We start from the raw sequence: 18,229 nt of genomic DNA, 5'->3' as shown, positions 1-18,229 counted from the left end.
TACATATTTTCTATAGATGGTGAAGTTTGAGTCCAGCCAGTTGATGAATTTTGACAAATACAGAAGTATCCTTTTCTGTTTATAAAATTATTTTTCACTTGTTCAAAAAATTTTAAAAGCTATGAATTTTTTAAATCTAGGCACATTTAGGCACAGTATATTTTAGTTCCAAAATAAACTGTCAAATTCTGAATGAGAACAACAGGATAATGAAAACTTTTGTTGAGAATTCTATCATATAAAAACCAATATATAAAGAGATGGGGGGAAAAGACCAAAATAAACCACACACTTACTGGAGCTTAAAGTAAAATAATTTTTCCTGTGCCTTTATATTTAAGGGAAGATGAAATATAGCACTATAATAAAAATAAAATGTATAATATATAGTAACTATAAACACATATAGGCTTTGTAAGTCTGTAAAACTGAGCAAAATATATACTTTCTATGTATAGAAGTTTTCTTTCAATTTTGGTCGGTTTAATTTGGAGAAGCTGGAAGAAAAAGTGAATATTTTTATGCCAAATTATTCTAGATTTCTGCTATTCATGCTGGGTTTGGAAAAATTTTGAGAATTTCAATGACAGTTTAGATTATTACATCAGGCAAAGGTGGTAGAAATGATGTTTGAATTCACAAAGCAAGAGATTGCTGAAATAGAAATCACAGATCTGCACCTCCTTTCTATGATGACCAGCTGGGCCTGTTGTGGGGGGCAGAGTGGGAATTTCCTTCTCTAGACTTCAGTCTTTAAAGTAGATTGGCGCAAAGCCCAGTCCAACACTTCTGAGATCAGTAAATTCCAGCCTCCTTAAAGATACATGATCCAGAAATTAATGTTTACTGTTGGTTTGAATGTGCAACAGAGTAGTAGCAGTAGCTGACTGATAAACTGAGAATCAAGTTGGAATCTCTTCCTCACTTAGTAGGCTTTTTTTTTTTTTTTCGTGGGACCCTCACGGGTGGCCTGGGAACAAACCGGTGCTGCAGAGGCTGCAGCCCAGAGCTCAACCATTGCGCCACCAGGGGAGGCCCTTAGTAGGCTTGTTTTTAAACAACAACAGGCTTTATTTTGTAAACATTCTAACATTTTTTTAAAAATAATTTTTTTGAACTACCATTGGTTTACATCATTGCTAGTATTTATGTTTTGGAAGTACAGGATTCCCCCCTCTTTGGGTTAATCTCTGTAGCACACCTACCACCAAGGTATCCACAGTGCTCCACCATAGTCCATTGTGCTCTCTCCCCACCCTATTCTAATCCTTATTTCTTCCATTTTGAACATTATTTTCCATTCCCCTTGCTAATAACTTAAATTTGTTCCCACGCCATCTCTTATCTGGATTATTGCAGTGGTCTCCTAAGTATTCTTCTTAGTTACTCCTGCCCTTTGCTCGCCACCATACTTTTTTGTCTTTCCAAGAACCCACAGTCACCAGAGTGATAGAACTTGATTATAAATCCATTCCTTTAATCTGTTCAGATTATATGAGGCTATAGGATAAAAATTCACATCCTTTTATTTGGTATGTATTCCCCACGACCTAATCTCCTTCAGTTTCCTCAACTGGCTATCTTGTCACCCTCTCTTCTGCTCTCTGTCCAAACTGATGTTTCATGGTCTCATAAGTTCCCATATGTCTGAAATACACTAGCTCATTGAGTTTTTCTATTTCACAGATTCTATCTTTCTGATTCTGCTATGGAAGTACTTCCTTTCTGAAACGTGAAAGCTATAAACCTTAACCCTCAGCAGAAGAAAGTAGTATTTCCTCTGTGACTTCTCACTGCACTTTTTAACATAAAGATACTAAACTAATATTTAACTAGGCATCTACATGTTTTCTTCTACCATTTTACAAAACTTTTTTCTAAGGAAGAGATCATGTCTATATAAATCACTTAACACAGTATCTGTCACAGAGTGGATATTTCCCTAATGTGCGTCAAACTAAAATAATTTTGAGTTTTAATTTGTAAAAATAGTAGCTTCTTTGTTTACTCATGCAATTAAGAAATGCACATATTTATGCCTTATTTGAATAATAAAGAATCATTTCACTTCTAAAAGAACTGATATATTTATTTAATTTCAATTTGATTAATTGAATTTCAGAGAATATTCAGTAACTTTCTGTAAAAGAGAAAATACCAGGTTGCTTTATAATCAAATTTATATAGGAAGAATTAGACATATCACTAATTTTTTTTAGTGATATGAATTCTATATAAATGTAAAGCAAAGTGGTGGGATATGGGGGATACATAATATTTCTTGTGTCTAAAGCTATATGGACCCAATATAACAGATGACAAAAGCTTAGTAGGTACCAAACAGAGATATCTCCCAAATAGAATACTATGCAGTATTACTTCAATCAGCTGGTGAGGCCAGAAAGAGCTCATCACTAATATACTAACTCACAAGATTTTAGTTTTTCAACAACAACAATAAAAAATTCATGAATAAACAGCAATCCAGGTCCTCCCTGTTGGTGCAAGGGGTTAAGTCGTAGCACTATCAAACTATCCGCAGCCACTGCAGCATGAGTTCGATCCCCCTGCCAGGGAGTTAACCTACATGGCGAAGCAGACCTCTCCTGTCTTGCCCACTGCTCCCCTCAACAGTCTATTTCAGTCAATCCACCTGTTCTGTTCCTCACTCTATCTCTGGTGAATACTCTCACCCCCCGCACCTCTGGCCTGTACCCCAGTTCTTATATACATAAATAAATCTTAAAAAAAAAGAAAAAGAAAAACAGCAATCCCTTAAAAGACTCATGTGAAAAATTATCGTGGCTGGTCTTCCAAAATTTTAATGCATATCTTAATTTAAACAGACTATATAGGTATGAATACTAAGACAACACAATTTATGAAGTGTCATTAAATAACACATTGCTCTTGTATTAAAGTGACTCTCCAATCACTCTGTTCTTTTTCCAAGATTCAGAGATTTCTTCCGTCATATGTGAACATTCTATACTGACAGTTTATAACAATGCATTCAGAACAGAATTTAAGGGCTGCCAAGTTAGCAACTTGTATATTAAACTCTCAACTCTTATTGCAAGGATACTGATCTCATGCACATTTGCTGTAATTTATATATAATACTTGACCATCACAGGCATATTTTCTCTCTCATATATCTCTTACCTTTGCCCACACATTGTTAAACATTTACACATGTACACATGCAAACAGTGGAACAAAGCAAAGAATGGTTAGACATTCTTTTCATGTTCACTGAATTACAGTATTTTGTTAGAGAAAATACACATATTGTACTGCTGGTTTAGGGGATGTTATAATGTGTGCATTATTTCTTCCAGCTAAACTGTGTCTTACTCCTATGTTCTTGGCTCCTGGGACTCTGGGGGTATGAGGCTCATGTTGGTAGAGAATGATTATAGCAAAATACCAGTTCCACCACATACTAAGTTCATTGCCTAACCTACTAGTTACCAGCGAGAGACCTACCTTAAATGCCGAGCGGTTCAGATTCTTCATTAGTGAAATGTAAAAATCAGTAAAATATCCATACAGTGTTTGCAGGCATACAATCCCTCTAGACTGTTAAAGAATACTTGCTCATTAAATGATAAACTTGTCTCAGAAAAGGTCTGGACTTACTGCCAACCATTACTTTTACAGACTTGCCTGTTTTACAGCTATATAGACAGGTGTTTGAGAATATAAGAAATTAAAATAGAAATAGGAAAGCTTTTTAGTCCATTTTGCTAATTAATATGTCAGGGCTCATAAAGAAGAACTCATCGGCTTTCTTCAGTACTGCATCATCTTAAAGAGCTGGGTCAGCAACGATATCTGCAGACAGTCAATACATATTAAAACAGTTCCAAGCAGTAAATCAAAACAAAAAAAAAATGAAGACACAGTAAAAAAGGTAAAATTTATAAGTCCTTTCTGTCTGAATGCTTAGGAGCATTAAACTACTGGTGTAGGTGTCATTTCAGTATGTAAAAAAGGGAAAAAGGAAAGATTCTTTCTTAGGCATAGTGAGTCTGCCTACAGAAAAAATTAGAGCATAATTAAAATAAAAAGTAATGCCAAATTTGATGTCTTTTTCAATAGATTCTAATCTTCCTTCAAAATACTTAAGTCATCTTTTAAAATGGCTTCAATGTTTAAAATATCCACTTGGCTTAATTTTTTTTTTTTGCCCCCTTCATCACTAGGATTCAAATTTTGCCAGAATTCAATTAGTGAGATAGTTCAGGAAAGAGGTGGAAGACAACTTTCTGAGTTTCCAAGACTCTCTAAAATTTTTGATTTTTTCATAAAATAACATAAAGCATTTTGCTCCTCACTTCCCTGATAAAGTCTCACCTTTCCACAGAAAATCATAAGATTATAAATACATAAATCAAATGTGGGAGAAAACCCTACAAGATTATAAATACATAATCAAAACCAAAAGGCAACCTCCTGACTAGAAGAATATATTGCATATCACACAACTGACAAGGGGCTAATTTCCAAAAAATATTAAAAAACCTCATACAATTTAACAACAAAAAAAGCAACAACCCAATCAAAAAAATGGACAAAAGACCTAAACTGATACTTGTCCAAACCACACATTCAGATGGCCTATAGGCACATGCAAAAATCCTCAGCATCACCTAGTATAAGGGAAATGCAGATCAAATTCACAAGATACCACCTCACCCCTGTAAGAATGGTCTATGTCAGAATGACTGGGAACGACAATGTTGGTGAGACAAAGGAACATACAGTATTTAGTGGTAATGCAATTTGATACAATCTCTATGAAAACAGTATGGAGATTCCTCAAAAAAAAAAAATGATCCAGCAATACCACTGGTAGGTATTTTTGCGAAGAATATGAAACATTAACATGAAAACATTTGTGCATGCCTATGTTTATAGCCGCCTTATTCACAATAACCAAGTTGTTCTCCTAACCTAAATTTCCATCCAATGAATACTAGAAAAGCAATTGTAGAATGAATTTGAAATACTATGAATAGTATCAATGAAATACTACTCAGTTATTAAAAAAAGATGAAATAGTGTCTTCCTGGGGGGAAATGTATCTTAAGGTAATTATGCTAAGTGAAAAAAACCAGAAAGGAAATATTACTGATGGTTTCACTCATTTGCAGAATATAAATAACCAAAGAAAACAAACTGGGGAAGCATTACAGAAAAAATTATCAGACTGTGACAAATACACTGTTAAACAGAGGGGATGGAGGGATGAAGGAGGAAGGACGGGGGAATTGGGGGGAATGTTACAGGGCACTGGCCCTGGAGCTTGGGTAGAAAGTGAGCAAGGCATGTGCACATATGGAGGTATGGCAATTATATTCCCCAAATTATATAGGCTTGTAAACAATTCTCAAGTCAACAAAATTTGAAAAGAAATTAAAAATAAAAAGTCAAAACAAGATCCAAATAGGTAAATCATTCTGCCATCTTCCTCATCAAAGTATGCAATGCAAAGCACTGCCAAGTGGAAGCCCCTGGGGTGGGCTTTTAGAGCAATCTCAAGAGTATTGGATTTATTCCAGAAGGGATGAAAGTACACTACATTTTGGACCAAAAATGCTAGAAAAATTTATCTTACCTGAGCCTTTAATTTGAATGAGCTCTGAGGAGTCAACCATTTAAAGATTAAGCCAAGGGAACAGGGCCAAAAATACTGTCACAAATTTGGGAGGTGCCCAAGACAGACCAACAGATGGAACTTGGCACAAAATGGCCCTCCACTCACTGAGTAGCTGAGTCAGAAGAAATTTTAACTCAGATGAATTTATTAAAATGTTGAATATCATCCTGAATAAGAGAATGGATGATAGATTTAGGTTGGCACATACAATTGAATTTAATTTCCTGATGGTGGATAGTATGAAACCTACCAACATTTCTATGATGGAAAAAAATGGAGAAAGGGAAATACTTTTTCTTTTTAGCAAAAGACATCACTTTTTTTTCCTACCTAAATACTCTAGAGGATCAATGTTGGGGCAGGAAAGGTGAAACAAAAAGAAGTTGAATGACTCCTTTTAACATTGGTGAGTCAAGCATGATCATGGAACATTACATGTTATAATCCAAGCTGATACTGAGCCTAGTCAGACCGAAGTGACTTGAGATTGCCTTATATTTGGTGAGTATTTAAAATGATTCTGTAACTGAAAGAGGCTGCTAGAATCAAAAGAACTCTATCCTTTGTTACCACACCAGCCTATCCCCAGCACCAAAGTCCAGCGAGACTTTACTGTACAAAAATGCAGCAATCATAAGGAGTTGCACTGTATGTGAGGGCTGTGTTCATGAAGAGCACTGTAATTTAAGTGAATTTTCCAAGAGAAATAAACATAAAAAGAGCAAGGGTATATCCTTGGAGTATATACATTTATAACCTTGGTAGAACATTTTTCTTTAATGTTCCATTGTATTTTCTCAGAACTGTCCCTAAATATTTTACAGGGTGCTCTCATTTAACTTAACTCTAGAGTGTACAATTTTAGAAGATTGCTTAGCCCTTTTCATTGTGTTTTAGCACATGTTACTTTTTTTCTAAAGTTATCAAGTTTCTGGTTATTTTTTAGCGTTTGCACTGCTGCCACAGATGGCCACTGAAAAACTTGATGCCACTGTAATAGGATCTAAGTGTATTTAAAAATAGAAGAATAAGGAATGTTGTAGTAACAGTACATGAGCAACCAAAATCATCTTTAAAACATATGATTATTTAGAACAGTGTGGTTCATATGATATAAAGACTGTTGTACTATTTCTATCAATCAGTTAAAATAAGCCATGTGGAGCTTACAATTAACATGCCTGACAGTTTTAAATTTATGTCACTTTTTGACATTTTCTTTTAATTTGGAAGATTTAAATTTTTATACTTAAGAGTACTTTTTGTTAATATTTTTATATCAAACTATATAAAAACATATCACTTGAATTTACCGAAAATATTACAGTGCTATAGTAAGACAAGTATATTCTCATTTAAAAAGAATAGTGATTTTTTTGTTATTAGCTAACAGTAATTTGTTTGGAAATTAAGTCACATTAGAATAATTTTTGATTTCCTGGAAAACGACAACTTTATTTTTTTCTTGTTTCAGAAACCAAATTGAACATCCTTAAAAAATGCTTCCACATTTTACCTTTGAACCTCCTAGAACATTAAAGATTCTCATTTTCCAATACTACTATGTGTAGAACTAACCATAAGAAGAACCATGAATTAAAGATGAAAATAATACAGGCTAGCCTGAGCTTCCTTAGCCATGAGAACTTCCTTCCAAGGCTCCTAAAAATATCCCTAGTAGTAGAGAATTTAATGGACAAGGAGGATGGGAATAAGCAGTGTGTAGCAATTTATCACTTCCACGGAAAGCTTTTCTTTGACAGTGATCTAACCTCTTAGGCTTTTTATTAGGAAGAGCAGAAAAGAAAAACTCTGAGTTGTGAACCAGCACTTCCCTGCTGTTATCACTAGAGAATCTGGAAAAAGAAGAAAAGAAAAAAAAAATCATAATCTTGCCCTGGAACATGATGGAGGTAATGAGGCATCAAGACCACTTACAGCTGAAAACATAATTGGCACATAAACACAGGAGATGCTTGGTGATGGGAAGATTTCTTTGTTTCAGAAACGGAGGGATGCCAACAAATTGTAACTCTTCTGTTGTTTGGAGCAGCATTTCTAAGAATAAATGAATATTTTCCCCCAAATAATGCACCCCTAGAGGAAAGGGATTATTGAAGTATTTACCAGCTTAGTAGCTTTAAATGTTTTCAACTAATGTGAATAAATGATGAAAGGGCCAAGGAACAAAAGGCAGGTCACTTAGCAATGAAGGAAAAGCTTGAATCTGAGATGTGAACATATCTACACATGACAGAAAGAGATCTAGGAGGCTCTTAGAGATCCTTGTGAACATTCTAGAGAACCTCTAGGGTGCTCATTCAGGAGTCTGGAGAAAAACAATACAGGCATCTCAGACACAATCCCCTTTGAAGACAGGCAAAAAGACTATTCTTTTTTGAGGAGAAAGAAGCCACCACATCTTTATTCTGAAACTCTTTGTCCTGACACTTTAATGCAAAAATCACCATTAGTAAAAATTTCAAACGTTCTTGGATTTACTTGCATTTTTTGTTGCTGTTCTAAGTGTTCAGCTGGCATATATGTTTAAGATTTTTGGTTTCAAAATTATTTTTTTGAGAACTTTTATTCTTTCCTCTCAAACATTTTGAGTCAGCATACATTATACCACTATACACACAGCCAAGCTATAATTCATCTTTGTGGAAGTCAGAGACATCTCATGTATTAATTAGCAAGCCTTTCAGTGACCAGTGGATGGAAACAGCTTCCAACTGCTACTCAGATAGAGCCAGTGATTTCCAGGAAGGAGAATATTAAGTCAGTTATAAGGAATTTCTTACCCGATCTGCGTCCAGCCAATGAATGGACTTTGCTTTCATCTGGCACTGAGAAGAAATAAGAGGAAAGGATCAGATGTGCATGTAAATCAGCAACTTTTTGAGCAACAAATTAATATAGATTCATAATAAGTTAAATCTTTTACTGGCAAAGATCTGAATTTTTTTTCCCTCAGTCTACCTGGGCAGCACATTTCTCTTGGTGGGTATTTTAAAAATAGCTATGAAAAAATACGTGTTCATTAGATCTCCCATGAATATAATTTCATTTTTTCTTTAATTTCTAACAGTTCTTTTAAACTAAAAGGAAAAGCTATTAAAGGAAAAGCTAAACTCAAGGACCTGGATGTATATAAATATATAAATACATATAAATATATAATAAAACTCTGAGCTTAACAGAAATATATACATTCAATACTCAAAAACAAAACTTTTATTTCTGGACAAAATAGAACAGATTTATAATTAATCCTGAATTTTTTTTTCTAAGTAGACAAAAGATGAGCAAATGGAATTCACGGGTTCAGACAACAAGCAACAAAGGAGGGTGATTCCTGAGAGCTGAAAATAAAATAAGGAGAATCCTACAATTGCTCCAGCTTCCTATCTGGAGAAAGTTTCCCAGCTGTTTCTTGGGCAGTGCAAGGAGAATCAGCAAAGCCCAGGGACATTTCAGCCAGAGGACATGGAACTGGAGTCCACAGAAGCGAAGGCAGATGGAGTTTGTAGAACTCAGAGAGGAGATGTTGATACAGACTTTCTTCTGACATGTGTGAAGGATCCCTCAAGTATTCAGTTATATATTGCTGACCGTGTGGGTATGCAGAAACTACCCAAGACTTGGGAAAGAGACACTCAAAAGTGGAAAGAGAACAGAGTCTGAAGTTAACATAGGGCTGGGACTAGTGGCTGTGTGAATAGTCCTGATAGCCAGAGTGAAAGACTTCATAATTCAGGGTCATCAAGTAGAATAATAGAAGGGCCTTGCTTCAGTCATATTGGAAAAAGTAACCCTAGATTCACATAGCTCTGATGAAATGAATGCATTTTTGAAAGACACAAATGGCCAAAATTTATATAGGGGAAGATCTAGATAATCGGAATAGCACTACAATTTTTAAAAAATGATTTTTTAAAACTACCCAACAAAGAAAACTCTAGCTCCATATGGCTTCACTGGTGAATTCTACCAATTCAATGGGAATCATTTCAGAAAATTCAGAAGAGGGAATATTTCTCAACACATTTGGTGTACCTGGTATTACCCTGCTGTTAATAGCATGCACAGATATTACAGAAAAATATTAGCCAATAACCCTCATGAACCTAGGTGCTCGTTCTTTCTTATTCCTGAAGCTCCTTTGCAAGGATTGTCACTTCAGTATTCAACAATGGCTGTTATTCACCATGCACCTCATTCTCTAGGTCAGGCAATAAAAAGCTTAGGGTTGGGGAAACTTGCTAACCAAGGGGCCCTCCTCCACTTCCCCTAACTCTAGATTGGCCTCAAAGTAACATGATTTCCTTGTTCTGCCTACATTTTCAGTCATATTATATTGACCCAGTTACTATCCACAGATCTTTTCACTCCCACCTGTCCTCCTTTTCTATGCTATTTCTATTTTCTAGATAAAAAGCAACTCAATGTGTGCAATTTTGCTACTACTATCAACTGTTTAAAAATCTCGTTATAATTTCCTTCATATCAACCTAGAGGAGATAAATTAATCTGTGCTTTCCAGTCTCCAACTGTGGGCCACATTCTTTTCAGGGTCTAAAAAAACTGATATAGGAATCTATGGAGTAAATAGAAAAGAAGTAAAAATAATGATGGTGTTAGTAGCTAATAGTTATTGAGCACTTAAAATATTCAGGTTCTTTTGTATGTACTTTATGAATAAGAACTCATTTAATCTCATATAATCTCATTTAATCTTTATATCTATCTTGAAAGATAGATATTAGTGTCTCCCTATATTACAGATAAAGAAACTGAGGCACATCTTTTAAGTGGAGAAGCTAGAAATTGAACAAGGCACTCTTTTTTTTAAACATATTATACTATTTTATTTTTTAATTTTTTTTAAATAATAAATTTTATTTTTATATTCCCCATACAATTGCAGTCCCCCCATTCTGACCGCAAGCCCTCCCCTCCCGCCCCCGCCCCCGCCCCCCTAAAAGTGTCTCTGGTTCATAGTTTTTTGTTGATTTTGATTTTCACTTTCTTATAGTTATTCATTTTCCTGGTCCCTTATTTAAGTTTTCTAGATTCCTGCTATGAGTGAGACCATCCGGTATTTTGCTTTTTCTTTTTGGCTTATTTCGCTGAGCATGATCCCTTCCAGCGCCATCCATGTTGCTGCAAATTGCATGTGTTTATCTTTTTTGAATGCTGAGTAATATTCCATGGTATATATGTACCACATCTTCTTGATCCAGTCATCTATTTTTGGGCATTTGGGTTGTTTCCAAAGCTTAGCTATTGTAAACAGTGGTGCAGGTGTTCTTTGGAATTGATGTTTCTGTGTCCTTTGGGTAAATACCTAGGAGTGGAATTGCTGGATCATATGGAAGCTCTATGTTTAGTAGGTCCAGAAATCTCCACACAGCTCTCCATAGTGGTTGGACCAGTTTGCACTCCCACCAACAGTGCAGGAGAGTTCCTTTTTCTCCACACCCTCGCCAACATTTGTTGTTGCTAGTTTTTTTAATATGTGCCATTCTCACTGGTGTGAGATGGTATCTCATGGTAGTTTTGATTTGCATTTCCCTGATGACAAGTGATGTTGAACATTTTTTCATATGCCTGTTGGCCATTTGCATTTCCTCTTCAGAGAAGTTTCTTTTTAGCTCTTCTGCCCATTTTTTGACTGGGTTATTTTCTTTGTTGTTGCTGAGTCTCATCAGCTCTTTGCAGATTTTTGTGATCAATCCTTTATCATTAGTGTTGGGTGCAAAAATGTTCTCCCAGTTGGTGGGGTTTCTCTTTGTTTTTGTTATTGTCTCTTTTGCTGTGCAGAAGCTCTTTAATTTGATGCAGTCCCAGCTGTTTATCTTTGCCTTCACTATCACTGCTTTGGGTGATGTGTCTGTAAAGATGTCTTTGATGTGCAAATCCTGTAGTGTTTTGCCTATATTTCCTTCTATGTATTTTATGGTTTCAGGTCTTATGTCTAGTTCTTTAATCCATTTTGAGTTGATTTTTGTGTATGGTGTGAGGTAGTGGTCAAGCTTCATTCTTTTGCATGTAGCGACCCAGTTTTACCAGCACCATTTATTGAACAAACTTTCTTTGCTCCAATGCATAGTCTTTGCTCCTTTGTCAAAGATTAGTTGACCATAAATCTGTGGGTTTATTTCTGGATTTTCTATTCGGTTCCATTGGTCTGTATGTCTGTTCTTGTTCCAATACCATGCAGTTTTGATGATTATGGCTTTGTAGTAGAGTTTGAAGTCTGGGAGTGTGATGCCTCCATTCCCTTCTTTTTTTTTCAGGAGAGCTTTGGCTATTCGGGGTTTTTTGTGATTCCATATGAATTTCATCAATAATTGTTCTATTTCTTTGAAGAATGACATTGAAATTTTGATTGGAATAGCATTGAATCTGTAGATTACTTTTGGTAGGATGGCCATTTTAATAATGTTTATTCTTCCAATCCATGAGCAGGGAATGTCTTTCCATTTCTTTGTGTCTTCTTCTATTTCTTTTAACAGTGTTTTATAGTTTTCTTTGTATAGGTCCTTTACCTCTTTTGTTAGATTTATTCCCAAATATTTGATTTTTTTTTGTTTCGATAATAAAAGGGATGGTTTTTTTGATTTCTTCTTCTTCAGATTTATTGTTTGTGTATAGGACGGCTACTGACTTTTGCGTGTTGATTTTGTATCCTGCCACTTTACTGAATTGATTGATGAGTTGAATTAGTTTTTCTGTGGAGATTTTGGGGTTCTCTATGTATATTATCATATCATCTGCAAATAGTGATAGTTTGACTTCTTCTTTTCCTATTTGGATTCCTTGGATGTCTTTCTCTTGTCTTATTGCCCTGGCTAGGACTTCCAGTATTATATTGAAAAGCAGTGGTGAGAGTGGACATCCTTGTCTTGTTCCAGATCTTAATGGAATTGCTTTCAGCTTTTCACCATTGAGAATGATACTGGCTGTTGGCTTGTCATAGATGGCCTTTATGATGTTGAGGTATGTTCCTTTTATCCCAAGAATTTCAAGGGCTTTTATCATGAATGGGTGTTGCACTTTGTCGAAAGCTTTCTCAGCATCTATTGATATTATCATATGGTTTTTATATTTCTTTTTGTTGATGTGTTGGATAACGTTGATTGATTTTCGGATGTTAAACCATCCTTGTGTCCCTGGAATGAATCCAACTTGGTCGTGGTGAATTATCTTATGGATACATTGTTGGATTCTGATAGCTAAAATTTTATTGAGGATTTTTGCATCAGTGTTCATTAGGGAGATTGGCCTGTAGTTTTCCTTTTTTGTGTTGTCCTTGTTCGGTTTTGGTATTAGTGTAATGTTGGCTTCATAGAACGTGTTTGGTATTGTCCCTTCCTTCTCAATTTTTTGGAAGAGTTTGTGAAGGATAGGCACTAATTCGTCTCTGAATGTTTGGTAGAATTCAATTGTAAATCCATCAGGTCCTGGGCTTTTGTTTTTGGGGAGGTTTTTGATTACCATTTCAATTTCGCTGCTTGTAATTGGTCTGTTTAGGTGTTCTATTTCTTCTTTATCTAGCTTTGGGTTATTGCAGAGTTGTAGGAATTTGTCCATCTCCTCTAGATTGTTAAACTTTGAACAAGGCACTCTTAAACACTCTACTATACTTGTGATAAGAGTCCTAGAAGTCACATTTTAAAAAATCAACAGCAACATGAATTAAATATAAGAAAACACTTGACTAATAACTATATGCTAGAAGACAATTATCCTTTTTATGTGAATATGAGCTCTTCATGGAAATCATTCTGTGATGACCAATATTAACAAGTTTTAGTTGTAATTTTGTTTATCATATTTGGGGATCTTGCAGTTTTAATGGGTTCCAGCTAAAATATTCATTCTGCTTTCACAGGGAGAAATCATCTGAGTTAAAATCATGACTTGGAAACATATTAAAGTTGTGTTAACTTTCTGTACTCAGTTTTATCACATGTAAAGTGAAGATAATATTGCTCACCCCATAGGTTTGTAGTAAAGACTGCATGTGTAAGTATATACTGAGCATTTAGATAATATAGTAAGTACTTAATAAATACTAGCTATGATCATTATTAGTGAGAAACTACATAGAAACTAATTAATGAGAGCCAATAATGCTTTATCATGCAAGTTACTGAGTTCTTATTAACCTCAGTTTCCCATGTGAAAAATGAGGATAAAAACACTACACAGGGAGTTGTGGGAACTAAATGGGAAAAGTGTACCAAAGCCCTTAGCACAGTTTCAGGTTCATAATTTTCAATAAATGAAAACTTTTGATAAATGGAAGCTGTCAGAGTGGTAAGGGAGGTGAATTTGATGGCAGTATTTATGGTTTAACTTGTCGGGATCATAAAGGAAGAAAGGAAGGAAATAAGGAGAGAGTGCTATGGTGTGGGCAAGGTGCTGAGTACTTCCAATTGTACTCTCATGGATAATGCAACACCCGCAGCAGACTTTGACACCAGTTTTCTAGACTCCTAGTTTTCTTGTAGTGGAAAGAAGCCAAGGGAAATATGGTACTCAACCTACAAAGTCTTATCACATGCTATGGGGCTTATATGTTTTCTTTCTTTAAAAAAAAAATTATCCCATGAAATCTATGCCATTTAGGTACAGCAAATTCTCCAGCCATGCTGAGTTAAACATGATACCTTCTTAACTTTTGGCTGAATACTCCCTGTTATTCTCAGTAAGATACTTATTATTTTAATTGAAAATTTGAAATTCTTTAGAATACTAACAAACCATTTCCAAAAAAGGGTAGAAAATCCAAATGGGTGATAGGCATAAAAATTAGGGGTCTTTCTCCAAAATATTCACTGACACAGATAGATATCTATCTTTGGGACTGAAGATATATGAATAAACATAATAGGAAAGTAAGAGAACTGTAATGACTTAATTAATAGAATACATTTTATTTAAAAGGTTAAATTGGGAACAATCATCTTTTATGCACATGCTTAGTGCTGGGAAGTGATTTAAATAACAGTAGCAAATGAGAAAATGAGGTAAAATTACACACACCACCAAGCTTTTTTTTTTTTTAAATGACAAGTGTTATAATTAAGACTCAACTTCCTTTATAACTCACATTACCTTAGAACTACTATATAAAGTTATCTCTTGGGGATGGAGCTTAAATCTAGTCGTTTCACTGCATAATATTTAGATAGCAAAATGATTGGAACGGTAGCAACATGAATATGACAGGTGTTTCACTTTAAACAAAGAAGTTATTTATAAGAAATTGAAAAATGAGCAGGCCGGGTGTGCAAAAGGCATGCCATTCCAAAGTGGTAAGGTACCAAAGGCATCAAGAAATGGATTATTGATGGAGCATGAATCTGTTCTGATCTGGTTCTGATGACAAATTACTTCCCTTCCTCCCTCCCTCCCGATAAGACTCTATTATATTCCCTTTCTAATCCTTCAGTTTTACCCAAGGGCTGGTATATTTGGGCTCTTGATTACCTTAAAGAGGTACTGTTATTAGCAAGAAAACAATGAAATGTTGAGTCCTTCTGAAGAAATTCATGGACATTTTCATTGTAATTGTTATGAAATACTTAGAGGGCACCATGGACTTGCCCCTCTTGAGATTTCTCTGGATTTATTTAGATAATGGGATTTCTAGCTTAAGATTATCCTTACTGGCATTCAATTCAAGATCAATGGACACTATTTGATCTAATTACTGTAGGGTGCTTCATAAAGAGGGCAGTGTTTGGCTTGAACGTTGTTAATTTCCTGGTGTCCTCTGGTTCATGAAGACTTGCTCAGGAAATAAAGGCCCGGATCCTATGTTTCTTGTTATCTTGGTTGTAGACATTTGAAGTTGTTGAGAACTGTTCAGTGCCCATGATTTCTTTTTTTAAAAGTATGGCTAAACACATGATGCCTTTTGATCTAATTTCAACCAGGTTCATTGTTAGAATTGAGAGAAATGATAAATAAATAAAATATGGGGAAGGGTAATCTGTGAAAAAGATGTCACTCTGAGAACTTATTAGTAGCAAACATTAAAATGCATATGAAACTTACATATATTGGCTTCCCAGTAGGATACATTTATATTAATATAGTGATCACTTGAAGTGCTTTGTTCTTTTGTAAGCTTCTTATATACTTCAAATGCATTCTCACTGGGGGAAAACAATTCCCTCACTTATTGATAGCATTTGATACGCATTTTATAACGTAAGTGACTATTAGGGACTGTACTTGCTTAATAAAAATTTGCAGAACAGTGGCAGACTTGGTGAGTTAATGGGCCCCATATGCTTTCCTTATGCTGACAGAAGATGGTATATTGCTAGCATGTACAAATCTCTTCAGATAAAAATTGCCACCAGCTACAGTTATTCTTTTTGAGAATACCAACACTATGTCATGAATGGGGAATATGCAAATGTGCTCATAATGCCACTACATCATATTGAGATACTTTGATGCAAAGTAGCATTTCAAAATATGATGCAATGCTCATCTTTTACTTACACAGCTCTGCTTCATTTAATTTTTGACTTCCTTGTCTTTGACATAATAAAGACTGCAGGTTTGAAGGGGATGTTTGGTATGGTGAATGTATCTTCTACTAAGGCCTTGAATACTTCACTTTAGATAGTTTGCTAGGAAACTAAATATCAAATAATTCCTTAATGGTTCATAAACTTGTTTCCAAGAGCTGTTCCTTCAGAACTTAAAAAAAAATGATGTAGTTGCCAATGTTAATAATCAATTTTCCTCTTTTTTAGCAGATCGATTTCTATGCCACTGATTGATTTCCAGAATTTCTAAGGAATGCAAACCTGTTTCAAATTTAAATTAAGTTTCCTCCTAAGCAGCCATGAACTATTACTGCATTAATTTATAATGTTTTCTTTTGTCAATGACTATTTGCTATACTGTTTCTCCTGAGGGAACTGTTTTGAGTTTTCAGCACTATGAATTTTTATGTATTGAAAAATTCTTCCAACTCTCAAAAACAATAACAACAACAACAAGCAAAATAACAAAAGCTTTTGCTAAAAAAAAGTTAGGGAATTAGTACAAGATAATGATGCCCATGTTTATCTCACCATCTCTCTTAGCAAGCTTCTCCCAAAACATTATGTTTCTTCTTGAATCTATCGCTGCTCTGACCATAAGCTATTCAATTCAATGATTGAAGTTTTCTCCTCATGTTATAGACTATCTCCCAGCCAGGCAAGGGACAGGGGTCACACTCCCTCATCATTACCCAACTATTCATATGTTCACAATTTCTCAATGTTCTCTTTAGAATTCTTTTTCTCACCCATTGAATCTTAGAAATTGTTAAAGTTAGTACAAAGTATAAAAGTATAAAAACTTTTCAAATGTTTTTATACTATTGTCTTTATAACATTAAACATTATTAGAAAAACCAAATTATCCCTCATTTGTTTTGAATCTGTTAAATAAATAATGCCTTTCTCAAAAGAATTGGATATTTAATCGTGGGGTTAAACAGGGAGAGACAAAAATGACATTTTGATATAATGGAAAAAATAACAGGAAAAGGAAGAAGAATATACTTTACGAATATAGTGGAAGGTCAGGCAGACATGAAGATTCACGAAAATAGTCAAGGTTGTAGGTGACTACTTGACACACTTGACCCGGTAGGGGCAAAGGCAACCTTTCTCACCAGGGACACCTTTTTAATCATTTCCTATACTGTGAAGATTCTTCCTGGGATGATGACTCTTTATGGAAATCTGGTGTAAATTTATGTCTTCCTTGGTTTCATATTTGTTGGTGAAATTCTCCCTGTTCCTTACATTGAACTAGTTTAATGAAAGTTTTATCTCACAACTTTACTTGTGATGACCCTTCTGTTCCCACCAGCAGGTGCCTCAGCCATGAGGCCACCTGGGTAGCTGTTGATCATTTTGTTGATCATTTTGGATTTTATTTTTAAGATTTGTTAGAAAGGACTATAGCAGCATTTACTTTAGGCCAATAATACCCTACTAGAAAGGCAATGCCCTTCTGCACACCCTACTGTCTCATGATCTGAGTTTATCCAGTATGTAAGTTTATCCAGTCTTGTTGGTGGAATAGATATCATTCCTGATCCTGTGTGAGCCCTGGGTACTGTTTTCTTCACATGTGTTCTCTGGAAGTATCTTTACATGTGTCCTCTGGTAGTTTCTTCACATGGTTTCTCTGGAAATCTCTTCTTGTGGTTACTCTGGTAGTTTCTTCACATATGTATTCTGGTCAATACTCTGCAACACTCGAGGGGGAGGGTCTAAATATTTCTGAAATCCACTCTACGGCAGATCTCTCCTCTTTGGTACTTGCTCTGCATACTCTGATCACCTTCTTTTCTCTGGACTCTCAGATTCATTTATTCAACTCAGGTATTGAAATGTGATATAAAACTTAGGCTAAATTCCATGGTGTATTATTTAATTTCTCTGGAGTAAGTTGCAAAATAGTTACAATATTTAATAAATTGAAACATCTTTGTCCTTACAACAACAGCCTCCTTAATCACAGAACCAA

At 35.1% G+C, this 18,229-nt stretch overlaps 1 protein-coding gene across 4 annotated transcripts in view; it reads right to left on the bottom strand.

Moving 5' to 3' along the window:
* The window catches only part of PARD3B (par-3 family cell polarity regulator beta), a gene marked incomplete at both ends in the record, with an annotated part of 909,806 nt that overhangs the window by 323,264 nt on the left and 568,313 nt on the right, over window positions 1-18,229 (bottom strand). For all 4 annotated transcript variants that reach the window (XM_084247417.1, XM_084247420.1, XM_084247419.1 and 1 more), the window contains one exon: window positions 8,470-8,514. In XM_084247417.1, the coding sequence (XP_084103543.1) occupies window positions 8,470-8,514 (45 nt within the window). The remainder of the gene's footprint in view (window positions 1-8,469; window positions 8,515-18,229) is intronic.

Source organism: Talpa europaea (genome assembly GCF_964194135.1).
Source record: "Talpa europaea genome assembly, chromosome: 1".
Classification (NCBI taxonomy): Eukaryota; Metazoa; Chordata; class Mammalia; order Eulipotyphla; family Talpidae; genus Talpa; species Talpa europaea.
The sequence above is the reverse complement of the archived record's forward strand: the minus strand, read 5'-3'. Positions and strand labels throughout refer to the sequence as shown.